General features: G+C 41.2%; 2 protein-coding genes across 6 annotated transcripts in view; one reads left to right on the top strand and one right to left on the bottom strand.

Moving 5' to 3' along the window:
* The window catches only part of PSPC1 (paraspeckle component 1), a 106,049-nt gene extending 88,845 nt beyond the window's left edge, over positions 1-17,204 (top strand). The window contains exons 7-8 of the transcript XR_003967030.1: positions 13,370-13,468; positions 15,988-17,204. The gene's annotated coding sequence lies outside the window, so the exon portion shown is untranslated. The remainder of the gene's footprint in view (positions 1-13,369; positions 13,469-15,987) is intronic.
* A 1,809-nt stretch (positions 17,205-19,013) lies between these two features.
* The window catches only part of MPHOSPH8 (M-phase phosphoprotein 8), a 59,747-nt gene continuing 51,363 nt past the window's right edge, over positions 19,014-27,397 (bottom strand). For 3 of the 5 annotated variants that reach the window (XM_030307226.1, XM_030307241.1, XM_030307254.2), the window contains exons 11-13: positions 24,302-24,456; positions 20,985-21,112; positions 19,068-20,120 (exon numbers count right to left, since the gene is read on the bottom strand). In XM_030307226.1, the coding sequence (XP_030163086.1) occupies positions 19,947-20,120; positions 20,985-21,112; positions 24,302-24,456 (457 nt within the window). In that variant the 3' untranslated portion in view covers positions 19,068-19,946. Of the gene's footprint in view, positions 20,121-20,984; positions 21,113-24,301; positions 24,457-27,397 lie in introns of all 5 variants that reach the window. The other 2 variants (XM_030307235.2, XM_030307245.1) reach the window with 2 other exon arrangements.

Here is a 27,397-nt window from a genome sequence, read left to right as displayed (position 1 = left end):
AGACTGCAGGCAGGGAAACGAGTTTTTATATGGTATTTGGATTGGAGAGGAAGAGTAGAAGTCAGGACTTCAATTAATTATGAAACCGTCAGGGCTTGGTGATTAAGTGGATACGGGGTCCAGTTATGTGAAGGAACGCAAGGATGACTGATTTTAACCAAATGGTGAGTAGTTTTGGTGCTGCCAACTTCCAAGAATAGGGCAGCAAGGTCAGGATGGAAGGCTTCAGGTACTTGTGACACCTTGTAAGGGTTTCAGCATGAAAAATTATGCTTAGGAAAAGGTCTTGGCTCATGAGTTTTGGTTGTCACCAAAAAAAGTTAATAGTTGATAAAGTATGAGACAAATAGTTCACCAGTACAAAATCTATATAGGTTGGGGGCTGCGATACCTTCTAACCATCTATGTAGATGGAGCTGCTTAGGTAGACTTGGAAGGGCTTGGTGAATGGAGTCTCATACTGGATTACATTTCATCCATAAATACTGCAGTTGTGTTCATTAGTTACAAAAACAGTCTGTTACAGAAATGGACATTTACCTAATTTTTTCATATTTGGTTAGTGGTCAGCACAAGGAAATGTGGAAACCAGAGGTGGATTAATGCCTGTTGTCTTACTCCTCAAAGTTGAAAGTTAACTTAAGTAAGCCCTATATTATAGCCATCATCTAAATACTTGAGATCTGGAAATAATCCTTGTCACACTATTGTACTTTAGAAAGCATTAACAGCCAATATATATGAACTTACCTTCAAATACTATTGATATGTAAACTACTTAATGTATTTTTGAATTATTTGAATAATATCCATCTATTGTACAAACGAGGAGGTATAAACTGGTCTGTAGTGAAAGTAAATTTTTCTATGCTGTGTTTACAAGTCACCTGACTTCTCTGTCCAGGCATAATCATTGTTATAAATTTCTTGTGTATCCTTCTAGAAGTTTCTGTGCACTCAGGCATATTTGTGTACATTCTTAGTACATAGGCAAGCACACTGTACACATTTGCCATTTACTTATTTCCTCACAATACTCTGTTTTGGAGATTGTTCCAAATGCATATGTGACAGAAAGATCCCTTGTTCCTATACCTGTTGGTAGGTCATTGTCAGGTGTATACCAGATCTTTCTTGGCCAGGGATGTTTCCTTCTCCTCTCCCTTATATGCCCTAACATATGTCTTAGGATATATGTTATGAAGCATGCGTGTGAATGTATATATAGGATAAAATTTCTACCAGTTAAATCGGTCGTGGTGTATGTATGTTTTTATAGAGTTTTTTTTAGGTGTTGCCTACCTCTCTATAGACAGAACTCAGCTTTATTCCCTGAAGCCCCCAACCAAATGCATATAGTCAATAAAGATCACATGTTAATAAAACCTGATGGGATTATTGTAGGTAATAGTGGACGTTTTGGAATAGAAATTATGTAATTGAAATTGGAAGAGCTTTAAAGTCTAAAGTTGGCTTATAAGAATTCCAGGAATTAGAGACCTAAAGTCTTGTGCTTTAAAAATTAGATTACATTAAGTAGATGCCTGTTTAATTAAATGAACTATTAATATCTTCGAGAGAGTTATCAATATGTAAGATTTTTAAAGGACTTGGTGAACATCAACAGTTTGCCTTATGAGAGGTGTTGACACAATTTAATAATGGGTTATTTTATTGTGATAGAGAAAAGTAGGGCATTTGACTCCAATTCAAATTGAAGTCTTTAATTTAAAAAATTTCTACAGTTCTCCAGTGATGGGGAAATGGGCATTACTGTGCCCAGATAGCTAACTTGAATTTCATTTCTTAAATAATCAGTTATAGGAAGAACCATAAACTCTTCTAGAAGAATTCCCATCTGTGGTGTTCATATTATGATTTTACTTTGAATTTCGAATCTTACATTAATTCGGAAATACTGGAGGGAAGTAGGTATTTCATTTGCAAACCAAAAAGGATGGAGGCTGTAAGCTGTATTTTAGATTAGCTCTGCTTGGAATTAATAAAAAGACATTTGTGTACATTTCCAAAGAATTGTGGTTTGTTATTCAGTGAATTATATAAGTTTGAAGACTTCATAGCAAAATGAAATGATTGTTTTGTGTGCTTTATTTACTTTTTTAAAGTAAGTTCTGTAGCCAAACATGGGCTTGAACTCACCATCCCAAGATCAAGAGTCGCATGCTCTAACCAACTGAGCCAGCTCAGAGCCCAAAGTAATTTTTTTAATTAAAAAAAATTACTATGTTCAGATAGTAACTATAAACAATTATGTATATATATTGTTTACCCAAGGACTTGAATGAGCAATTTGCTATTTCCAAAACTAATCTTGGTCAGAGATCATTTATTCCACTTTATTCTTCAATATCCATCATAAATTTGAAGTATTCTATCTCCAAGGTATGACTAGAAAATAAACATTGTTTTGTTTCACCATATCATGTAGTTATTAGATTTCCTAAATACATTGAGCACATACTATGGCAATACTAGAGAGTTTCTGACTGACTCCTAATAAACACTGGGGATACAGCTGGTCTGGGGAAACTGACCTGTCCATTTTAGATGGTCAGAGGAGGATTCTCTAAGGAGATAGCTGATACCTGAATGATCAGAAGAGGGGACTTGCAAAATTGGAGGTGTTGAAGGTGAATCCAGTTCAAGCTGAGAGGATTATCATTTATGGCAAGGAGGAGGAGAATGTGGCTCGAATTAAGTGAACAAGACAAAGGTGATTCTTAACCCTTTTTTCTCCCCCCCCCCCCCGGCTGACCTCCCCCCCATGAAATTTTAACACAGCTGTTCATGTCCTGTAAATATATGTTATGTCCATGCTTTTATACATGAAAAGGGATTTTTGCCTTCCCCTACTCCCACCTTCAACTAATTTTCTCCCTCTGGGAATAATACTGCCCCACTGAGTATGCAAGATGTACACCAGGGTATGCCATAGTAAATAGTTGAGGTCTTTTCTTTTTTCTTTTTTTTTCTTTTCTCTCCTCTTCTTTTCTTTCATAAGGATTTTATTTTTAAGTAATCTCTACACTCATCATGGGGCTTAAACTCAAAATCCTGAGATCAAGAGTTGCGTGCTCCGCTGACTGAACTAACCAAGTGCCCCTTGGGGTTTTTTTTCTTGACGAGATAATTATGAAGGCTCGGATCAGGCAGTGACATGATCTAGTTTATGTTTTAGAAAAGAATTTTGCTACTCATGAAGACTTAAGGAGAGCCAGAATAAAAGCAGGCAAGTGAATTAAACCAGTAAGGAGAGGTGAAAAGTAATGGCTTGGTCTATGAAGATTTTTTTTTTTAAGTTTATTTTGAGAGAGAGATAGCCGGGACGGGGGGCAGAGAGAGAGAGGGAGAGAGAGAATCCCAAGCAGGCTCTGCGCTGTCAGCGTGGAGCCAGATGCAGGAGTTGAACCTATGAACCGTGAGATTATGTTCTGAGCTGAAATCAAAGAGTTGAACACCTAACTGACCAAGCCACCCAGGTGCCCCAAAGATTATTATTATATAGAGATAAGGAAGAGGAGGGAGAGGGAGAGAATAAATGGATGTAGCATTAGTGGTCATAAGGTATATGTTGATCAAAGCTTGGCGAACAACGCCCTCTGAGACACAAAGGGAGGTTGCCTATAGAACCAACTGAAATGAAGGAAGAAAATGGCTCTTGGGAAATGAGAAACTTGTCTGATTTAAAAAAAAATTTAGGGGCTCCTGGGTGGCTCAGTCGGTTAAGTGTCTTACTTCGGCTCAGGTCATGTTCTCACAGTCCATGAGTTCAAGACCCGTGTCTGGCTCTGTGGTGACAGCTCAGAGCCTGGAGCCTGTTTCAGATTCTGTGTCTCCCTTTCTCTCTGACCTTTCCCCGTTCATGCTCTCTCTCTGTCTCAAAAATAAACGTTAAAAAAAAAAATTAAAAAAAAATTTAATGTTTATTTTATTTTTGAGACAGAGTGTGAGTGGGGGAGGGGCAGAGAGAGAGAGAGAGGGAGACAGAATCTAAAGCAGGCTCCGGGCTCTGAGGTGTCAGCACAGAGCCCGACGCAGGGCTCAAATTCACGGATTGCAAGATCATGACCTGAGGTGAAGTTGGACGCTGAACCAACTGAGCCACCCAGGTGCCCCAAAACTTGTCTGATTTTTAACCTTGTTATCATTTGGAGTTTATTTCTTAGTCATTTGTGTATAAGTAGATGATCACACACGCAGTTTAGAATGGGCAAAACTCCAGATTTATTTCAACTTTCTATTTTTTTCTCAGTAGGAATGTGCCCCCCATATTGTGTACCTTCCCATTCCAGACTTTTTACTGGGAAATCAGCTTAAAAGCCTGCCTGTTCTTCCATGTTCTGAGTACTGGTGGTCATTAGTACGTGGCTATTTTCAGTTAAATTCTCATTGTTTGTTAGAAGTAAATGGTTCTAATCTAATAGACAATTCTTGGACCCTCCAAGATCCTGAGGGGGACCTATTGTGAATTCCCTGAGGCAGAAGCACTCTCCTATGTAGGTGCTTATTGCAATTTGTTGAGTCAGTGAACCGGCAATATTTCCAAGATCATACTGGAAGGTATTGGCAGAACCCAAATGAGATTTTATACCACACAGGGTTTGTCTCAAAATTGAGTGTAATGAATGCAAAATTACTGGGAATTTTTTTTTTTTCACTTCTTACAGTTTATTTAGAGAGAGTGTGTGCACATGGGAGGAACAGAAAGAGAATCAGTGTCCAACAGGATCCCACCACCAGCACAAAGCCATGGAGGACTCACACTCCTCAACCACGAGATGACTTGAGCCCAGATCTGACACTTAACAACCTGAGCCATCCAGGCACCCCTGGGAATGTTTTAATAAGCCCTGATGGTGACTGAAAATGGGAAATAGCATAGCATAGATGGTCTTAAAAAGGGACTGCAGGGAGTTCTGAGGTTTGCACACCATTCGGATCCCGTTTCTCCTTGCCAAGGGGAGGCATGAAGTCCTTGTGGGCTCTGATGAAAGACAGTGTGCATCTGGAGCTTTTGCTGATTGATGGGAGTATGTTGCGTTTACAAATGATGCAGAGACACAAAGTATGAGAAGTGAGATTTATGACTTATTTTTTTTTGTGCTTTTTGTGTTTTCTGTTGTGTTTCTACAGCCCAATTTCTCAAACCTAGTGGTAATCAAACAGGAAATTTTGTGCATTTTTAAAATGTGACCCCCCCCCCCAATTTTTTTTATATCTCTCATCTGTTTTTCTTTTTTAGAACATGTGTTGGTTATCTTGTGTCCAAGACAAGGTATTAAGACATTTGACCACCTTAATGTATTTTCGTATAAACGCGGTTTTGACGGTACCCTTCTAATCCAGCATCGTGTTCCCACGAGGAGGAGTTGCTGGCTGGAGCACTAACATGGAAGTAGAAACCTGACTGATGTTCCTCATCTTGGGGCACCACTGGTTTAGTTTAGCACCCGTTCTCTACCCTGTATTTAAATAAATTTAAATAGATAAAACATTACAGTGCAGATTACACTTACTTGATGTTTAAGTAGTTTCTCTCCAGTATAACATTGTGATATTATTCACTGCATGTGAACATACTTTTTTTTTTTTACTAAAAAGAAAGTTTTTTTTAACGTTTATTCATTTTTGAGAGAGCAGGAGCAGGGGAGGGGCAGAGAGAGAGGGAGACACAGAATCTGAAACGGGCTCCAGGCTCCCAGCTGTCAGCACAGAGCCCAACATGGGGCTTGAACCCACAAACCATGAGAACATGACCTGAGCTATAAAGTTCGACGCTTCGCCGACTGAGCCACCCAGGTGCCCCAATACCATTTTATTTTTGAGAGAGAGAGCGTGCATGTGCATACATGAGTTGGGGATGGGCAGAGAGGGAGACGGATCCATCCAAGCAGGCCGTGTGCTGTCAGCGCAGAGCCTGATGTGGGGCTTGACCTTTGGAACTGCAAGATAGTGACCTGAAGTTGGGTTCTTAACCAACTGAGCTACCCAGGTGTCCCTCACATGTTATCTTCAAAGCAGGTAACATTGTTATTCTATGTGGATGTAAGTATATGGTGAAAAATAAAAACTGTTGAATGTCATTTGGTAATTCATTTCCAGTGCCATTTCGTTATAAATGAATGTGGTTCAAAAATTAAATAAACTGAGGTTCTTTGTGCAGTAATGTATGTGAAATATTCAACTTTTAAAGAACTAAGAAACCATACGGGTAAGTTCATAACAACTATCTTGAACTAAAAATGCAATTTATTACTGTACTCCCACTTGTTTTTAAAAACTTAACCCTGGGTTTGCCTGGCTGGCTCAGTCTATAGAGCATATGACTCTTTTTTTTTTTTTTTTTTTTCCAGTATATGAAGTTTATTGTCAAATTGGTTTCCATACAACACCCAGTGCTCATACCAAAAGGTGCCCTCCTCAATACCTATCACCCACCCTCCCCTCCCTCCCACCCCCCCCCCCCCCCCATCAACCCTCAGTTCTCAGTTTTTAAGAGTCTCTTCTGCTTTGGCTCTCTTCCACTCTAACCTCTTTTTTTTTTTTTTTTTTCCCCTTCCCCTCCCCCATGGGTTTCTGTTAAGTTTCTCAGGATCCACATAAGAGTGAAACCATATGGTATCTGTCTTTCTCTGTGGAGCATACAACTCTTGATCTCAGAGTTTTGAGATCAAGCCCCAGGTTGGGTGTAGAGATTACTTAAAAAAAAAAAAAAAACAAACATAAAAAACTTAACCTTGATTATGCAATGATCAAGGATATGTTTTCTTTGGCTTTTTTAGGGGAGAGGTGCTTGAGAAATCTCAGGTCATCACAAGAGGATAATGCTTTTTGAATTTTTTAAATTATTTTAATGTTTATTTTTGAGAGACAGAGTGCGAGTAGAGGAGGGGCAGAGAGAGAGAGGGAGACAGATCTGAAGCAGGTCCACAGGCTGTGACCTGTTCAGCGGCAGAACCTGATGTGGGGCTTGAACCCACAAACCACAAGATGAATACCTGAGTTGATGTTGGTCTCTTAATGGACTGAGCTGCCCAGGGACCCTCCTCCGTCTGCCCCTCCCCCACTTTGTTTTGATTGAAACGCCTTTGTGGGAATTTGTGGACAAAATTAAGTTTGGAAATTTTCAGTGGTATCTTTCAGTCACAAGCCATTGTTGACCTCATGACAATTGCCTTGAAAATATATATGGGTCTGGGACCTTGAAACTGAGTTGTAACTTTTCTTAGAAGTCATTAATTACGTATGATAAAAATCATCACATTTTTCACTTTTTTAAAAAAATTTTTGAGACAGGGAGGGGCGCCTGGGTGGCTCAGTCGGTTGAGCGGCCGACTTCGGCTCAGGTCATGATCTCGCGGTCTGTGAGTTCGAGCCCCGCGTTGGGCTCTGTGCTGACAGCTCAGAGCCTGCAGCCTGTTTCAGATTCTGTGTCTCCCTCTCTCTGACCCTCCTCCATTCATGCTCTGTCTCTCTCTGTCTCAAAAATAAATAAACGTTGAAAAAAAATAAATTTTTGAGACAGGGAGAGTGCATATGTGAGCTGGGGAGGGGCAGAGAGAAAGGGAGACAGAATCCCAAGCAGGGTCTCTGCTGTCTGTGCAGAGCCCATCATGGGGCTGGAATCCAGGAACCATGAGGTCATGACCTGAGCTGAAATCAAGAATCTGCCACTTAACCGACTAAGCCACCCAGGCACCCCTAAAAGTCATCATCAAGTACTTTATTAGATTTCATATGAGTCTTTGCTGAATTTTACATTTCTTTGATAACTACAGTAAATGTTATGACTGTTGGAGAAAAAGACTGTGTATCAATAAATTATTTTCCTGAAATATCTAGTTGTCCTCAATAAAGCTGAAAAAAAATCTTTATTTTGTAAATATTTTCTAGATTTCAATATTATTTAATATTTATAAATGATGATTCTTACCTACTCAAGACCTTATTTTATTTTGTTTTTTTTGTTTTTGTTTTTGATTTTTAATTTTGAGAGCAAGAGCAAACGTGAGTGGAGAAGGGGCAGATAGAGGGGGAGAGAGAATCCCAAGCAGGCTCCACACTGTCAGCAGAGCCTGATGCAGGGCTCGAACCCATGAACCATGAGGTCATGACCTGAGCCGAAATCAAGAGTCAGACATTTAACCAAGTGAGCCACCCAGATACCCTTATTTATTAATTTTGAGTTGCTATATGAACTTTAAAATAGTTTTTTTCTGATTCTTTAATTAAAAAAAATTTAAAATCCTGTGGTGCCTGGCTGGATCAGTTGGTGAAGCGTGTGGTTGTTGATCTCAGGGTTAGGATTTTGCACCTCACGTTGGGTGTAGAGATTACTTACAAAAATAAAATCTTTGGGAAAAAAAAAAACTTAAAATCATGCTTTTTAAAAATTTGGAATAGCCTGTCATTTCAATTTGTGAATTTTATTTGGTTTGACAGCCTTAATTTTCATAAACTTTGTATCTTAGGAGCTCCTTTCCAGTCGATACATCCTGCATCACAGGCAACCACTGTTTTGTTTTGATCACAGTAGATTAGTTTTGCTTGTTTTTGAACTTCATGTAAATGGAACCACAGAATGTATACCCTTTGCCTCTGGCTTCTTTCATTCAACATAGTGCTTTTGAGATTCATCTGTGTTGTTGCAGGTGTCAGCAGTTGGTTCTATCTTATTGCCGCAGAGCGTACCACGAAGTGACTATGCCACATTTTGTTTGTCCAGTCCAGAATTCTTGGGTTAGATTCCAGTTTGGGTTGTAATGAATAAAGCTGCTGTGAACATTCCTGTCCAAGTCATTCAGACTTCTCATTTTTCTGGGAGGAAATATCTGGGAGTGGGATTGCGGAGTCTCGTGGATATGTATGTTTCTTAGAAACTGCTAATTTTCCAAAGTGTCTGCCCTACGTCAGTGCACGTGATTCCTGCCCCGTACTGCATCCTTGCCAACACTCAGTATTGTCAGGTTGTGTTAGTGTTAGCCATAGAGTGAGTGTGTAGAGGTATATCCGTGTAGTTTTAATTTACGCTTTCCTAGTAACTTCGGATGTTGAGTAACTTTTCACACTTCTTGGTCATTTGGGTATGTTTTTGTGTGTCATACCCTTATTACTGTTTGTACAGTAGCCCTTCCCCCCACTTTAAGGGAGACACTTCGTAAAAGGCGAAAGATTTATGCGATCTGAAGAGAAACCAGAGCATAAGGGAGACACTTTGAAGAACCCAGGTGGATGCCTGGAGCTGTGGATACTACCAAACCTTACAGATAACTGTTTTTTCCTAATATACGTAACTATGATAAGGCTTAATTTATAAGTTAGGCACAGTGGGAGATTAATAACAGTAACTAATAAAATAGAACAACTTAAGTAATTGTCCAAATGTCTTACTGTACTGTCACCTTTCTCTTGCTGATGTGACGTGCCTATGTGATGAGATGAAGTGTGGTGAAGTAGTATTAGGCTACTGTTGACCTGACAAAACGTTAGGAAAGGACCGTCTGCTTCTAGACAACCACTGACTGTAGGTAACCAAAACTGGTAAAAGCGAAACCATGGGTAAGGGGGGACTGTTGTAACTAGGTTGTGTGGTTTCATCACTATCTGTGTAAAAAAACCATAGGGATCTTTATTAGAATTCTGGAAAGCCAGATGATGTTGGGAATCCAAAATTGGATGTTCATATTATGGATTTTTGCTTTTTGTAAAATATCGGCTGGAAGATAGAAATTATATAATTGAGCTTTTATCATGATATCTCGCTGCTAACTTGGGTAGAAGAAATAGGGTTTGATGAAAAAAATCAAAGCCCTCAGTTTGCTATGTTTTATTGCCAATTTTCAACTCAAAAAGAGGTGAGAATTTAAAATGTTGAGAAACTTCTTAAAAAGTTTATTTACTTATTTTGAGGGACAGAGAGAGAGAGAGAGAGAGAGAGAGAGAGAGAGAGGCACAGAGAGAATCCCAAGCAGGCTCCATGCCGACAGTACAGGGTTTGTTGTGGGGCTCAGTCTCATGAATCGTGAGATCATGACCTGAGCTGAGATCAAGAGTTGGATGCCCAGGTGCCCCTAAAATGTTAAGAAACTTTTTGTCATTGTGACTTCCAATTAATTCAGTTAACTGAAACTATTCAGTTATATCATTTGTTCATCAGTCGAAATTGTATTCCATCAGAAAGAGTGAATTTGTGTAAGTAGTATTATTTTAGAAATTTGCTGTTTTCATGGGCATTTTCTCAAGTTTCTTTGGGAGATGGCTTTTGGATTTTTGGCCGAATCTTTCTGGTATATTATTCACTTAATCACACACTATTTCCCTATACTCTTTGAAGTTATATTCTTTGTTGCTTAAAGAGAATCTATTAACATTCAAATAAAATTACTTAGTAAAGAATATGCTACATATTTTCACTGTTGTGAATTGCCTGTAATAATAGCATTTGGCTTATTTATTGCTTCAGTGACTGGTATTGTGGTCTGTGTCTTTGTAATGAAGGCCAAGGGTCAGATTCAGTTGTGAGCACTATGCCATCTAAGCTGTCTCTGATGGTGATGTTCGATAACGTGGCTGTCCCCCTCTCCCCCGTACCTGCAAACTTCGGAACACAGGCTCCTTTAGGGTTTGATACCATGGGAATCTACTTCAGAGGAAATCGTTACCTAATTTTAGGTTGATTTCTGGCAAGGTGTTTACAACACGAGCCGTTAAAGTCCTGTCTTGGGTATTTACAGTTTGTTGTAATTTGAATAGTCTCGCTCAGCCTCCATGCTTGCTGAAGTATAACCTATATTTTAAACCTCCCTTTCTTAGAACGTTACTTCTATTGTAGCTTATATATTAAATAATGCAAACTACATGTAATGTGTGGATGAGAGTAGGGTTGAGTACTCAGTGGGAAAGGATACCTTCTTTCACTCAAAGAGGGGAGAGTCATTGTTACCTAGTTGACTGTTAAGAATGGGCCTTCTGTAGATCTTTAATGTTTTATTCTTTAAGAAAAATCATCAGAAAAGCATACATGATATTATTGGATGCTTACATTTCTGACTATGAAAGGTATTAGGGTGTGGTCAGAGGAGCCATGTTTCACTCTTAATCCATGTTTTGGCAAGTCAAACATGAACTTCTATGTAGTTCTTACCCAGTTTTATCCTGAATAAAAACAGACCACTTTTGTCCAAAGTGGTGTCTTGTTACAGTGATGCTTAAGATTTCAGTTATAGGAGACCTTTTCTTTTAATGTAATTGTTGGCTGCTTCTCCTCCCCCCAATATTTGACAGTATCGCTTTGATAGAGACACTGTTCTTCAGCATCGGAATTATGTGTGTCACCTTTCTAGGACTTTACAGATTTTAAATCCTAAGCGTCTGTATCATGGAATGGATGTACACGTGCATTGGCTCACTGTGATTCTTTCATTGATGTTGATTATAATCCAGTGTACAATAAACCTGGCCACTTCTTTGTAAGACCACGTCTTTAAACAGAATGCTAGTGATTTTGAATATTGAATTCAGATATTAAGCCACCATTTTATTTATTTATTTATTTCAATGGAATTACTTCTATATTTTATTTATTTTATTTTTAGTTTAACTTAATTAATTTAATTTTATTTATTTTGAGATAGTGTGAGCAGGGGAGGGGCAGAGAGAGAGAGAGAAGGCTTGAGAAGCCAGGGTCTGCACTGTCAGCACAGAGCCTGACAGTGGGACTCAGACCCATGAATTGTGAGATCATGACCTGAGCCAGAACCAAGAATTGGATGCTCCACTGATTGAGCCACCCAGGCGCTCTTAACCCACCTTTTTAAAGACTAGATATTGGCGACTAAACGTGGATAATTCTAGAGATTATTTTTCCAGGTTTCAATATATGTGATGAATGCTTTGTAAATTGCAGGTTCACATTTTTGAGAAGTTGAGAAGACAGTTATTTTTAGCAGTCCTTGTGTCATTAAGAATTAGTAATCCAGGAGAGCTGGAGTGGCTCAGTTGGTTAAGCGTCCAACGTCGGCTCAGGTCATGGTCTCACGGCTCAAGAGTTCGAGCCCCATGTCAGGCTCTGTGTTGACAGCTCAGAACCTGGAGCCTGCTTCAGATTCTGGGTCTCCCTCTCTCTCTCTGCCCCTCCGCTGCTCGTGCTCTGATTCTTTTTCAAAAATAAATGAGCATTAAAAAAAAAATTAGTAACCCAGTTGTGCAGTTTGGTTTATGGTTCCATTCTTCTTGTCAGCCTTAATTTTACTAAAGGAAATACAATGGTAGAAGTGTATGTGTATATATATATATATATATATATATATATATATATACACACACACACACACACACACATATATATATATATATCCAATTTAAGAATGCTTTAATGACTTCACAGTTACCTAAGATTATGTGCAGAATGCTACTTGCAGGTGGAAATATATATAAAAGATAATTTCTTGTTGATTTGTGGCATGTGTTGTTTGAAAAAATATTGAAGGTTTTATAACTTGGACCATGGGGTCCTGCTGGATCATTTGGAATCCCCTTAAATTTACATGCAGAATTTTGTGTACATATTTTTTTACATGCAGATTTTGGGAGCAGTTTCATATTCCATCCAGTTTTCAGGTGAAATTGAGACCCAAATGGGTTTTGAAAACAATATTAATTTAGGGTAGTTATTTCCAGTGTTTTGGGGTCATGTACCCTAACAGTTAAAAAAAATGAGTGCCAATTTGTGTATTTCTAAGCTGTAATAGTGTAGTATTGTGTATAACATTTCAGGTATGTTATAACATACATTTTAGAAGGATGAGATAATATATCTAAAACTGTATTCCAATGAAAAATCTGGGGTTAATGCTCTGTGTTTGGAGAATGTTGGTTCAAGGGATTATTAGGGTCGGTTGAGTCTTTTTCTGATGGAGCACAAGAGGTATATTTGTGTGCCTTGCCCAAGTACAAGTAGAATAAAATGTTGCAAATTAGAGTAGGAATCAGTATCCTGTGTAGGATTCTGGATTATAAAATTTCAGGCAGTGGTATGCTGAGGGATCCACCATGCAAACAAGAGGGCCTGCCTACCGAAATAAGGAAGGATTTAGCAAACTAGGCTCTCAATATTTTAAAATTATTAGCAGGCTTGGAAACTCAAGGTGTAGGATTTAGTAGTGATTAATGCCAAGACATAAAATTGAGTTGAATTTTAAGTCTGTTGATGTTCTTCGAGGAAGTGGATTAATTCAAAGGAAGATCTTTACTGAGTGGGAACCGACTACGGTTAAGAACTTTAAGAAAATGATTTAACACTTCTTTTTATTGATCATTGAAACTGGCCAAATTTGATTTTTATTTCTAGGAGGGTGAAAGAAAACATGGATGAAGCTGCCTGAATATCGGCTTCTGGCATGAATCAAGTTCAGAGACTAGGAAATGCTGGTGTCAGATTTCCTTTCAGGTCAGTCAATGTCCGTTAAAACAACGTTCCTTGCTTCTTAGTTGCCTTAGTCCTACTTCCTGGTGCTGCCTGCGGACCTCCGGAACGGATGTGAAGGATAGTTTGTAGTAGAAGCTGAACCCTCTGCTCCTCCGCGGTCCTACGGGATCTGCAGGGGCACCGGCCTTTTATCTGAGCAGTCAGAGGCTATTTTTAACTCCACATTTGCCCTCGTCTTTCCTCACTGGTTGGTATACTGACTTGTCCTTAGGTAAAACTGAACTAAGAGTAGAGATAAAATATTAAACAGGTCTTATTTACTAAGAAAAAAGTTCCCTCCTGGGTTTTAGTGATCCTAAGTCTAGGATTTTAGTCTTATGTTCCTTGTAAAGTGTGTAAATCTTTGTTAAAAATCTTACTTATTTTTTAGAGAGCACAAGTGGGGGAGGGGGCAGGGGGGGAGAGAGAGAGAAAGAGAAAGAGAAAGAATAGATCAGGCACGCTGAGCGTGGAGCTGGTCTCAGGGCTCAACCCCATGACCTGATCCTGCTCATGACCTGAGCCAAAATCAAGAATCAGACGCTCAACTGACTGAGCAACTCAGGCGCCCCGGAAAGTGTGTAATCTCAGAAATGGTGGATTTTTTTATTTAAAAAAAAAAAAAAAATTTTTTTTTTAATGTTTATTTATTTTTGAGAGAGAAAGCACAAGCAGGGGAGAGGCAGAGAGGGAGGGAGACACAGAATCCAAAGCAGGCTCCAGGCTCTGAGCTGTCAGCACAGAGCCTGATGCAGGGCTCCAACTCACAAACTGTGAGATCGTGACCTGAGCTGAAGTCGGACGCTTAACTGACTGGGCCACCCAGGTGCCCCTCAGAAATGGTTTAATGTCATAAATTCAGATCAGTACTAGGGATAGCAGCTCCATTTCTCCCTTGCTGCTCTTTCTACCCTTTTAAAAGGTAGCAAATTTTCTATTTTATAGCAACATTTACATTGTGACTTAAAAAAGCATTATTTTTTTATTTATTTACCTGAGAGAGAATCCCAAGCAGGGCCCATGCTATCCACGCAGAGCCTGATGCAGGGCTCGATCCCACAGACTGCGAGGTCGTGACCCGAGCTGAGATCAAGAGTTGGACGTTCAACTGACTGAGCCACCTAGGCACCCCTACATTGTGACTTATTATGACAGAATTCCGTTGATGGTAAAATGTCATCCTAATAGCTCCAGAAAGTATTGTTTTAAGGTTATTTCTTTTCCAGCCACTTTATCTGGTGGCGATAAAGGAGCTCTTGTGTTTTTGCTACAACGGTTGTCCCCGGGGACCAGCAGCACCAGCCTTAAGGGCTTCTCTTGGCAGTGCAGAATCTCAACGCACAGCTGACCACATCAACCAGACTACCCATTGAAACGAGATCCCAGGAGATCTGAGCACACATTGTGTCAGAGGCTCTGGCATATAAGGAAACCTGGAGAAACTTCCCCCTTTTAAAGTATCTGATGCCCACGAATACAAAAATGTGAGAGCTCTGGTTTGTGTTCTTTTATCCAGCTCTAGGAAATTAACTTTGGTTAGTAATTCTCAAAGCTGGCCCTTTAGACCAGTGTCGTTCTCCTCTGGGATCAAGAATGCACATTCTCAGGTCCACCTACTGAATGTAAACTTGAGGGTTGAGATCCAGCAAAGCAAGATTCTTTATTTTAAGAGCTCTGTAGGTAGGGGTGCCTGGCTTGCTCAGTCAGTAGAGCGTGCGACTCTTGATCTCTGGGGTTGTGAGTTCCAGCCTCACATTGAGTGTAGAGAATCCAGGGGGTGGGGAGGGAATGATAAAAGCCATCCAGGTAAATTGTGGTTTCTATTATTTACAAAATTAGAATCCCTTTTGAAATTAGAGAATTACTTTGTAAATATCCTTTAGACCTTTTGTTGGTATTAAATTTTCAGACTTCTTTGTGAATCCTTTACTTAAAATTTGAAGAAATAGCCTCAGAATGTATGGGTAAGGGGAAAAAATTTAAGATACATAGGCTGACTGTGGCACAGATCAAAGCTGTGGCATTATGTGGCCAGCGGAGAGAGATCTTACAGGCTTGTCAAGTGAATTTGTCATTGGAACTTGAGGATTTTGAAGTTAATTTTGGTAAGAGATGAATAGTGTTTTTATTTGAAGTAAGTGCTTTTTTATTACAGATTTTATAGTCAGCAAAAACAGAGTGATTCATTTCAGGAAGATAATTAACTTTTATTAAAAGTTTTGGAAGTTAACAAAATGCAGGAATTTTATTAAAAATTGGATTATCTTCAGGTTATCCTTTGAAACAGTGGTTCTCATGTTTTCAAGGTATAGCAGAACCCTCTGGAGGCTTATTAGAACACAGACCCCACTGTTTGTGATTTAGAAGGCCTGAGAATTTTCATTTCTAACAGCTGGTGTTGCTCTGGCATGGGGACTACATTTTCTTTGTTTTTTATAATAGAAAATACACTATAGATATTAATTCCTGTTTGCTAATAAAGAATTTGTCTTTTTTTCCAGGTCATCTTATGGGAGAAATGCTTTTAAAGACAGAGGAGAAACAGCCAGAAAACAGATATTTCATTTGTGAATTTATTACTCCATATAAACAACTTATGAATAATCGTTAACACTTGACATTATGCCTCATGGACAAATTTTCCGTGGTTAAAATATCTGGAATGGTGCAAACTTCCACTTTCATTCAGGTGTTTTATAAAAGAGTTTTTGCTGGCTGATGTTGCAAAGTAGTGTGGTAGTAGCCTACAAATACAGAACGACAAACTCTCCTTTCAATTCGCTACAAATGGGAACTGTTAGAGGGATTTTTTTTGGCATCCCCTCTAGCCTGCAATTTGGGGTCAGTCCCCAAGATAAGGGGCTACTCATGAAATTTGGCACTGTTGTGAGAAAAATCATGTTTTACTAAAGCCATGTATATATATTTAAGCCCAAAGAAAGCAAAGAGTATGAGGGAAGTAGTGTGTTGTAGAATAATGAAAAATTAATTTCTTCCAAGTTAAACTGATATGCAGTATTAGGGTTCGATTCCAGCTGGGGTTCTTGGGGGCTCTGGATGTCGGCAGAGGACTATTTCTGGACTTTAATTTGGTCCTTATTTGTGCCTCCTCACTGTAATTCGATTTAGCTTACTAGTAACACTTTTCTTTACTCGGAAGTAGATGGGAGGCCTAGAAATCCCAGTCTGGTCTGAAAGGAGATTTATCTGCAAGTCTGCACAGAGGAGAGGAAAGCCGTATGGATCCTGTGAGTGGTTCTCTGCGTTTACTTAGCCAATAAAGTTTAAAAAGTTTACAACAGTTTTAGTTTATATAGTATTTAGGCCATGAAACACGAACTGTATGAAATGTTAACATTTTCGGAATTACTTCACAAGTCACTTTTTGACAACTCTGGCGTACGTGTCCTCCTTTTCCTTGGTCTTTGCTGATCAGTGATCCTAAATGACCTATTCTCGGAGTGAAAGCAGACTAACTGTGGTCCAACATTTGCGTAGTGTTAGGTATTAGAGGTTTCTCTTTGGTACGAAGCATTGCGGAGAAAAGCCCGTATAACGTGTTTTCCGCTACAGCCATGCTTGTTAGAGTGGGCCAGGTACGAATGATACAGAAGTTCACGGAGTCCTCCAGCTAGGATGTGCTCACTGCCATATGCACCAGAAAAGAGTAAAGACTGAGGGGTGATTTTTTCTAAGATAAAATTGAAGTAAAAATGTGGACTATGCGCACTTCAGTGATGATGTACTTAGTGATACCACCCACGGCCCAGATGATAAAGTTTAGTTCTATATTCTGTGTTGTATATACTTTCTAAGAAGATTGCTTTGGTTTTGACCTGCAGTACCTAAGCAGGTCTGTAAACCTTTTGGTTAAGCTGCCGCTTGAGAATTGCTTTGTTTTCCAGAGAAACCAAGGCTCACACTTTGTACATACTTTATTTGAATAATCAAAGTAGCAGCATTATTAATATCTGACGGAATTATTAGCTGCCTCATCACAGAACCAGCAAGAAACCACTCTCTCAAGTGCGAGTCTCAAGACAAGTCTCCTTCATCCTTAAGAAACCAAAGTGGACGAGTGTGCTTTTCATTTGGCTCCAGAGAAGCTATAGCTGAGGCGCGGGGGGGACTCAGTGAAGCATCTGCTCTTGATCTCGGCTCAGGTCATGACCTCACCGTTCGTGAGTCTGAGCCCGTGTCTGTCAGCGCAGAGCCTGCCTGGGAGTGTCCCTCCATCTCTCTGCCCCTCCCTCTCTCTCTCAAAAGAACAACAACAAAGCTGTAATTTAGAGCAAAATGTATTAAGTTGTGTGGCTGTACCTTCCATTCCTGGTAGACACAACTGTTTACAGAATTTACTAGCACCTCTGGCACAAAGCTGAGATGGACAACTCAAAGGTGGTGTTACTCCAAGTAAGCTCAAACTTTGTCTTCCTTCCCTGACTGACCCCGCTTCTGTCAAAAGAACTTGCCACTTTCCCTATAATTTTCATCTGTTAAAGATTTTTTTTTTTTTTTTCTCCTTGCTGACTTCTAACAGCTTTGACCCTTCTGAGCCTAAACTCCTACTGAAGGAATTACTCGTCGTTCTACTTGGTTTCTAGCCTGGCCTTACCTCTTGGATCAACAGTACATCACCTTGTAATAATGTGTGCTTATAAAGATGACGATGGAGGTCTTCAGCATGATTTTGAGAGAACAAATTTTCTTTAAAAACCCATTTCTCTTAGTGTGTATTAGATTAAGGTACTGTCTCCCTTGCTGTTCCTGACCTATCCACTGCTGCTCGGTCTTGTGATTTTTCTAGAAAGTACTAGATACAGTACTAGTGCATGATTCAATATAGCTGAAAAAATTCCAATCCCAGCTGTCATTTAGTTAAAAATATCACACATTAGTATCCACCTTGAAGTCTTGAGACTTGAGATACAAAGAAAATAGACCAACATTGTGGTATTTTATTGAGAAAACTGTAGGAAAAAGCCGTTTTAGTACCGTAAAGTAAAAACGGCTCTCTCAAATATCTGTACAATGTGGTCAAATATGTGACCTTTTGAAAAATTTTCATTAAAATTGTAATTCAAACAATTATAAAACCAATCAGGAACTAAATAATTTTATACATCTCTGTAGTCCAGATGGAGTTTGACTTACTAGTTTGCCAAATATTTCTTAAGAGAATTTAAGACCTGTGGGGAATCTGTGGAAGACGATAGCTCTTCACATGAGGCCCAGTGTGGCGGACAAACCTCGGCTGCCTTCCCAGCGTTCGTAACGAGGGCACAGGATCTGCTTTTTAAAAATTACTTGATGGATTCTAAGAACAAGGATAAAAGTTAGTTCGTGAGTCGTATCTTCTTTTATCTTTTCCCGGAATAAAGGGTAACTGCAAATACAAAAAGTTGTCACCTCCAATTCAGGACCTGTGGCAACTGCAGAATAGACATCACACCGCCTCCCTCGAACCTGCCTACCAAGTCAGAGAAGTCATCCTTCGAGGCCAGCAAATTCGCCCCTTATTTAGTGCTTGGCATACACAGACTTGTTTTTAATGCAGAAATTCACCAGGGCTAGTAGAAAATTTCAAGTTAGAAAAGAGACTTTTAATTTTCTTAAATAATTCTATATACCATTCCACATTGTGGAAAAACCGACGTATGCAGTCTGGAGACATCGAGATTTGAGAACACTGGCACAAATACATCTCTATTTCAGAATATATTAGAACCCCCACGTCCCATCTTACAGCCCGTAACAGATACCCAGCCCGAAACTGCAAGAGGTTTACAGATGAAACTTCAAGTCTGGAGGTGTTAGCTGTGCCAGGGTCCTAAAACAGGTCTGGAAAGGACTCCGTCCCGACTCTGTTCCGTCACTGCAGCTGCACCCTGTATGCGCCTATCAGCAACTTCACCTGTCGAAAGAAAAGAGGCAACGTAGCAGCACCAACACCTCTGCCGAGCCCCCCTTTTCTTAGAGGAGGGAGAACACGCGCGCGCGCGCGCGCGGCCGAGAGTTCTTATTTGGCAATGTTCTCAAATTGATTATCATTTCAAGTGTTAGGTTATCACTTTTAATAAGTCCAAGTGCTTAAAGTTCTTATAGTAAATAACTACCACTTATTACATAGACTTTTTTGGTTCATCTTCATTTTACAAAGAAATGTTTAGTGAGCAGCCTATGAGACATACATATGGCCATTAAATAACAGCCTAGAATACAACTCAGGATGCTCTGTACTGGAGAGATGCATTCTTCTCATCTTTCCACACAATTTATGACACACAATTATGTCTAACACATTGTATGTTCTTTTTTTTTTTTTTTTTTTTCCCTTTAAATAGGCTTCACATCCAGCGTGGAGCCCAATGTGGGGCTTGTGAACTCACGACCACTGGATGCTTAGGGACACCTGGGTAGCTTTGGTGGTTGAGTACCTACTTCGGCTCAGGTCATGATCTCACGGTTCGTGAGACTGAGCCCCACATTGGGCTTGCTGCTGGAATAGCAATGTGAGTAGTTGCACTAAATGTGAGGAAAGGATTGTCACCTTGGCAGAAGGCGCTTCCGTCAACCTTATGAAGAGTTTATTGAGGCCTGTAGCAGGGCTGAACGAGTAAACAAAATGGCTATCCTAGAGAGAAAGACCACAGTCAGTGTTTCCTCAAACTTCTACGTCTAAGAGTATCACTGTAGCTTAAGAGAACAAAAACCTTTCAGACTCCCAGTGATGTAGAAGAGAATACCAGTTTTGTATTTTAATTTATATAAAGCAATTTCCTGTGACTACTTTCCCCTTGATTTATTAAAAAGATACAAATGACAAAAAAAGCTTGTTAAGATTTATCTGCAAAAAAACAATACTCAGATAAATCTTTAGGATTAGCATGTATCCAGCCATATAGAGCCTGAGTGTTAAAAATCTTCATAACCAGTTAATTTTGCTGAATTCAGCCTAAGGAAAGAATTCTACCTGTGGAAAAGGAAACATACACAAAGATTCTTCAAGACCATTTTTTTATGTTAAAAAATGTATATAGCCACTAATAGATTTGTTATTATAAAGCAAAATTATAGTATAATGGTTGCCTAAAGCTCAGCCTAAGTACACCCATGTTATACTAGTGGTTGTGTTTCTGGGTATTTGAAGAACAGAATACTTTTAAGATTTCCAAATTTTTCTTTAAGTGAATGTCTGTAATTATAATTAGGTGGGAAAAGGCAGAGTATTTTAAAATCAGTATGTTTCTTCTACCTTAAGAATTTCTAAGACGTGGTAAATGTAACTTAAGGCATATATATCAAACATTTAGAAATCCAGACTTACATTGACAAAATGTGGGACAGTTTTACTTTATGATTATGGGTTATTGCCTCATTTCCAAGTGGTTTACTAAATTAAAATTAACGTACTTTATTAAAACAGCAATTTAAACGTCATCTGTGCTTCTGGATCAGAAGAATGCGCTTTTCAGTAACGAACTACAGAAAATCTTACCAGAAAAACCGGAAGTTGAAATTTATCATTTAACACTACAGCTTGCACACTACACGGTCCACAGAGCCGAGCGATTACTTCTTTACCCAAAAAGTTTGCATGGAAAATAAACAGCAGGATGCCAGAGCCTGAATAAGGGAGATGTAAACACAGATTTTAACACCACTCCTAACGTGGCCACCTTTCAGCTCAGAGGGAGACGCACCCCGTACAAGTTGGAAGCGGTCCCCGGAATGCTCCTGGGTGGAGAAGCACCCCACCCGGTGCCCATTCACACCAAATCGCCAGTCCTCCGATCTCAAACGTTGGCATTCGAAAACGTTTTTTAAAAGTTTATTTATTTTGAGAGAGAGACAGAGGGGGAGAGAGAATTCCAAAGGCTCTGTGCCCAACCTGGGGCTCGAATTCATGAACCATGAGCTCATGACCTGAACCGAAAGCAAGAGTCAGATGCTCAACTGAGCCACCCAGGTGTCCCTCCCAGCACTTTTCAAACCACAGATCCCTTTTATTTTCTGTCTAATCCCTACTGAGAACTCATGAATCAAAATTTTAAAAATACGCTTTTCTACGTAACAGTTTTTGGTCTAAAAAAGTAGCGGTATTTATAATTTGCAGCTGAATACATATTCGTGTCCATGGAATGCAAATGTCCATGGAAGCAAACTTCTGTGGTGGCTGTTTCTGGGTGTGGGTTTGAATGATTGTCCATTTTCTTCCACATGGTATTTGGCCCTTTGCAGATTTTTCGGTTAATACCCAAACTTATTCTAGGCGGGGGGAGGAACATGAGGTTTGAAGCTTTCACTGAATATCCGAACTGTACCGCATGACTCATTTCTTTGAACATAAGCCATACTTTCCAGTATAACAGAAAATAGGCGTATGAACTCCATGCCCCTTCTGGTAAGCCACTTTCAGGACAAAAAAAACAATGGTCCAGAACAATTATAAACAATTATAAACTTCATAAAAGAGACCCCAAGGAACCATCTGTCCTGATCCCAGGGAAAGAAGGACACACAGAGCCCCTGGCCCTCTTACCTTTCCTTTCAAGCTGTTTAAGGTCTGACATCCCGGTTTTGCTCTCTAGCTTTAAAATGCAACCCCCCACTCACCTGAGTGCTGAGGTTCAAAAGAAGAGAAGGCCTACAGTCTTTTTCTCGTCAGCTCCACTATCAAAGAGTTGAGTATTTATTACTGACTGCACCGAAAAGGAGGGTGGTGTAACTCTTCAAAATGGGCCGAATGGGGACACGTGGTCAATAGGGAAAATCCTATCCGAAAATCTTTCATTCAGGTGCTGTTTATTCTGACCAAAAGGAGATCTAAGGGAGGTGTGTTTATTTGCTCTCCTCTGACAAATACTTGAATTTCACAGAAGAAAATGACACAGGGGACTCTAATCAGTTTGCCAGCGGTTGTTTTGTGGTATCGATATAAACATTTTCTCCAGCCGAACTAGGTGTTGAACAATTACAGTCTCCTCAAGAGCCCAAGGTCAGTGTTTCTCAGGGCTGAGTGTGCTCCTAAATGGAGACTTCACCAGGGTGTTGACTGAGGGTCAGGTCTGGGCGGGGCCTGAGAGTCTTGCATCTCTCACGAGCTAGCGAGGGGCAGGAAAACCTATCAGGATCTTCCATCTGAGGACGACAAGGCACCTTTGAGGTTTTGGAAACAGAAAATTTCTGTTGGCTGCAGATGTTGTGCATGTGCAGAGAAGAGCCCTCAGTAACCCTAAGGCAGTCCTGGTGCTCTGGGGCCCATGAGTTACGCATGCTGGGAGACGCCGGGCTCAACTCCCCCATCCCTGCACCCCAACCCCCGACCTGGTGCTCGCCACCCAGCAATGCGAACTAACCGTCTGGACAGTGGAAACCACAAATGATTCTTCAGCGTCCAGGTCACTAAACACAGGTGTTATGAACAGATGTCTTTTCATGGTATGAAATTTTCATGGCTATATTTTAATTAAATTTCCATTAAGGAATCCATACGATTTATTAATTAAAAAAAGTTTTATTTATCTTGACAGAGAGACCTAGCATGAGTGGGGGAGGGGCAGAGAGAGTGAGAGAGAATCCGGCGTGATGCTCTAAGTCACGGAACCACGAGATAATGACCTAAGCCAAAACCAGAGTTGGACGCTTAACTGATTGAGCCACGCAGGTGCCCCTGAATACGTATTTTTTAAATGGATGTTTTTATTTTTTTAACAGAAAAGGCAAAGCCCAGCTTCCTACTTTCAGGCAGAGACAGTGTTACCTCCATTTAAACGTGTGGTGTCCCAGTGTCCCAGAGAAGGCCGTGCCACGGTCATGGTCTTGCCTGCAAAGCAGCTGTTAAGCAGAGCCTAGGAAGCAGAACTGAAGTTTCCATCTCTTGGTACTCAACTTTACGATGAGCCAAGACTCTGGGCTTAGAATCCTGAAGCTAACTAAATTTTAATAAAACTCAATTAAAAAAAACCAAAACGGGGCGCCTGGGTGGCGCAGTCGGTTGAGCGTCCGACTTCAGCCAGGTCACGATCTCGTGGTCCGTGAGTTCGAGCCCCGCGTCAGGCTCTGGGCTGACGGCTCAGAGCCTGGAGCCTGCTTCCGATTCTGTGTCTCCCTCTCTCTCTGCCCCTCCCCCGTTCATGCTCTGTCTCTCTCTGTCCCCAAAATAAATAAAAAACGTTGAAAAAAAAAAATTTAAAAAAAAAATAAAAAAAAAAAATAAAAAAAACCAAAACGTATAACTAGAGTTGCGTGGGTGGTTCAGTTTAAGCGCTGACTTGATTTTGGCTCAGGTTATGATCTCACAGTTCATGGGTTCAAGCCCCACACTGGGCTCTGCACTGCCAGAGGGGGGCCTGCTTGGGATTCTCTCGCCCTCTCTCTCTGCCCCTCCCCTGCTTACGCACGCACTCTCTCTCAAAATAAATAAACATTAAAAAGAGAAAAAACCAAACAAGTACAATTATTAAGACCCAACTTCCATACTGTGTGTGTGTGTGTGTGTGTGTGTGTGTGTGTGTGTGTGTGTGAGAAATGGTTTTATTAAAGTACGGGGACAGGACCTGTGGGCAGAAGAGCTGCCCCAACTTCCGTACTTCTTAAACCGGTGCTAACACAGTGCTCTGTGGGTCCCTCCAGGTCACCTAGGATGGTGGGTAGCAACCGGGTTTCTCTTTGCCAGAGTAGCCCTGCTGTTAACCATCTGGCAGAATTATTACACACACTGGGACTCTGTTCAAGTTATGTTCACAGAAAGAGGTCTGCACTGTTTAAAAATTAAAGTGTCCCTTTTCAAACTGAGAGAAAACACAGGCTTACCTTCTGGTATGTTCTGTGGGGGTTTATAATTGAAATCCGTTGAAAAATCTGGCCCCTCACAGAGACGGTGACATGCTATTGGGAAGATTGGTTCTAACAGAGCAAGACGTGCCTCAAAGTAGTCCCTTATTGTTTCTTCTGCTACTCTTGAAAGTCTAACAAAAAAGAATAGACTGGTTAATATTGACGTAGAAAATAACCATGAGTCACATTATCATCAAACTGTTCAATACCGGTGAGGCCTTCCCAAATCAACTTAAAAAAAAAAACGTTAACTTCCTACTCATCGTTCCCTCTCTGCACTTTTCTTTAGCGCTCAGCATCTGACACACTATGTATGTCTTACTGTCTGTGCTGTCACATGGAAATTCAGGCTGTAAGAGAGCAAATCTTTCTCCCTCACTGCTGTCTCCATCTTCCCAGTCTTCTGAATAGTTCCTGGTACACGGACAGCACTCAGGACTTATTTGTCTATGAAAATGAGAATTCTATTAATAAATTCAAAAACTGCGCCCCCCCCCCACACACACACGCCTTGTTATAGTACTTAGTTTAGAAAGCAGTCGAATGAACTGAGAAGTGCTAATTCAGAAAATATTTTTAAACGACTCATTTGGTTTGCCCAGGACATTCTGGTTTTAGGAGGAGAAGTCTGGCGTGCTGGATCACAGACACACAAAAATTACCAGCTGGGGAAGGCTTCCGGCAAAGGCCGCCGATGTCGGCAGACTCACCACGCACATGCCCTTTCGTTCTGTTTTTTGTCTCTCGTCTGAAATTTACCTTACTTGCTGCTTAGGATACTGATACTGGAATTGGAGTAACTATCGTGCAGGCACGAAGACCTGGAGTCACACCCTGAGCGTGGCTGGCGGTGGAGGAGGAAGAGAGGGGAAGAGTGGCCATTCCTGCCGAAGGCTGCCTACCCCCGGACTTCCTGTTACATGAACAATAAACACCTTACTTGTGTTACCTACTGTTTGTGAAGTTTCCGTTATGTGTTGCCAAAATAATTAAGTGAAAAAGCTACCGAATGACTTGCATGAACTTTTAATTAGAATAAAATGATTTAGAATTCTCTTAAAAAGAGGTGCCTAGGTGGCTCAGCTGGATGAGCATCTAACTCTCGATTCTGGCTCGGGTCACGATACCAGGCTTGTGGAATCAAGCCCAGGGTTGGACTCCGTGCTGAGCATGGAGCCTGCTTAAGATTCTCTCTCTCTTCCCCACTTGTCCTCTCTCTATCAAAGAAAAATAATACTAATAATTCACTTGAAAAAGAATGATCTTGAAAGGATAAACTGGGGTATATCCAGACAATGCGATACTATTCAGTAAAACGAGAAATGTGCTATCAAGCCATCAGACACGGAGGACGAAGGTGGCTATGTTTTTATAGCGTTATTTACAACAGTCAGATATTGGAAGCGGCCCAACTCTTGGTCCATCGACTGATGAATAAAGATGTGGAATACATATACAATGTAATGTTATTCAGTCATAAAAAAGAACGATGTCTTGTCACTTGCAGCCACATGGGTGGAGCTAGAGAGCATTACGCTAAGTGAAGTAAGTCAGAGAAAAAGACAAATACCATACGATTTCATTCATGTGTGGAACTGAAGAAACAAAACCAAGGAAAAATGAAGACACAAACCAAAAAACACATTCTTAACTACAGAGAACGAAGTGTGGTGGCCAGAGGGGAGGCTGGTAGGGGGAAGGCTGAAACAGGTGACCGGGAAAAAGTGTACACTCGTCACGGAGGAGCACCGGGTTTGCCGGGTCACTACACCGTCCACCTGAAGCCAGTGTGACCCTGTATGTCAACTATACTGGAGTTCAAACAAACGAGCGAACATTAAAAAAAAGGCATGGAAGGATCTTCGATGCCTACTACTATGAGAAAGAAGCCATCTGAAGAAGGCAAGCATCAGGATTACAACTGCATGACATTCCGGAAAAAGCAAAACTAGAGAGAAAGTAAAAAGACGAGTGGTTGCCAGGGGTCAGGGGGTAGGAAGGGATAAGCAGGACAGAGGATGTTCAGGGCAGTGGCACTCTGAATGACACCAATGGTGGGGTACATGTCATTACAGTGTGTTAAAACCCCAAGCTGCACAACACCAAGGTGAACCCTCAGGTAAACCAGGGGGTTTGGACGGGAACAGTCCATGCAGGTTCACTGGGTTCAGTGGATACGCCACTCTGGCGATAGAAGTTGGCGGGGAAGTTGTGCATGTGTGGAAACAGAGGGTATTTAGGAACCTCTGGGCTTTCGGCTCAACTTCACCGTGACTTAAGACTGCTCTAAAAATTATGTCGGGAAAACTTTAGGAAGATGGCGGCGTAGGAGGACGCTGGGCTCACCGCGCGTCCTGCTGATCACTTAGATTCCACCTACACTGGCCTAAATAACCCAGAAAACCGCCAGAGGATTAGCAGAACGGAGTCACCAGACCCAAGCGCAGACGAGAGGCCCACGGAAGAGGGTAGGAAGGGCGGCGAGGCGGTGCGCGCTCCACAGACTGGCGGGAGGGAGCCGGGGCGGAGGGGCAGCTCGCCGGCCAAGCAGAGCCCCCGAGTCTGGCTGGCAAAAGCGGAGGGGCCTGACGGACTGTGTTCCGACAGCAAGCGCGACTTAGCGTCTGGGAGGTCATAAGTTAACAGCTCTGCTCGGAAAGCGGGAAGGCTGGAGGACAAAGGGAGGGAGAGCTGCTGAGCCCTGGACGACAGAGTTCAGTTTGGTGGGGAACAAAGGCGCTCGCCAGCGCCATCTCCCCCGCCAATCCCCCAGCCAAAATCCCAAAGGGAACCGGTTCCGGCCAGGGAAATTGCTCGCTCCGCGCAGACACCCAACTCTGTGCTTCTGCGGAGCCAAACCTCCGGCAGCGGATCTGACTCCCTCCGGCTGCCACAGGGCCCCTCCTGAAGTGGATCACCTAAGGAGAAGCGAGCTAAGCCTGCCCCCCCTGCCGCCGTGCACCTTGCCTTCCCACCCCAGCTAATACGCCAGATCCCCAGCATCACAAGCCTGGCAGTGTGCAAGTAGCCCAGACGGGCCACGCCACCCCACAGTGAATCCCGCCCCTAGGA

Source organism: Lynx canadensis, chromosome A1, assembly GCF_007474595.2.
Source record: "Lynx canadensis isolate LIC74 chromosome A1, mLynCan4.pri.v2, whole genome shotgun sequence".
Lineage (NCBI taxonomy): Eukaryota > Metazoa > Chordata > Mammalia > Carnivora > Felidae > Lynx > Lynx canadensis.
Note: the sequence above shows the minus strand (reverse complement) of the source record. Positions and strands in the feature narration are given on the sequence as shown.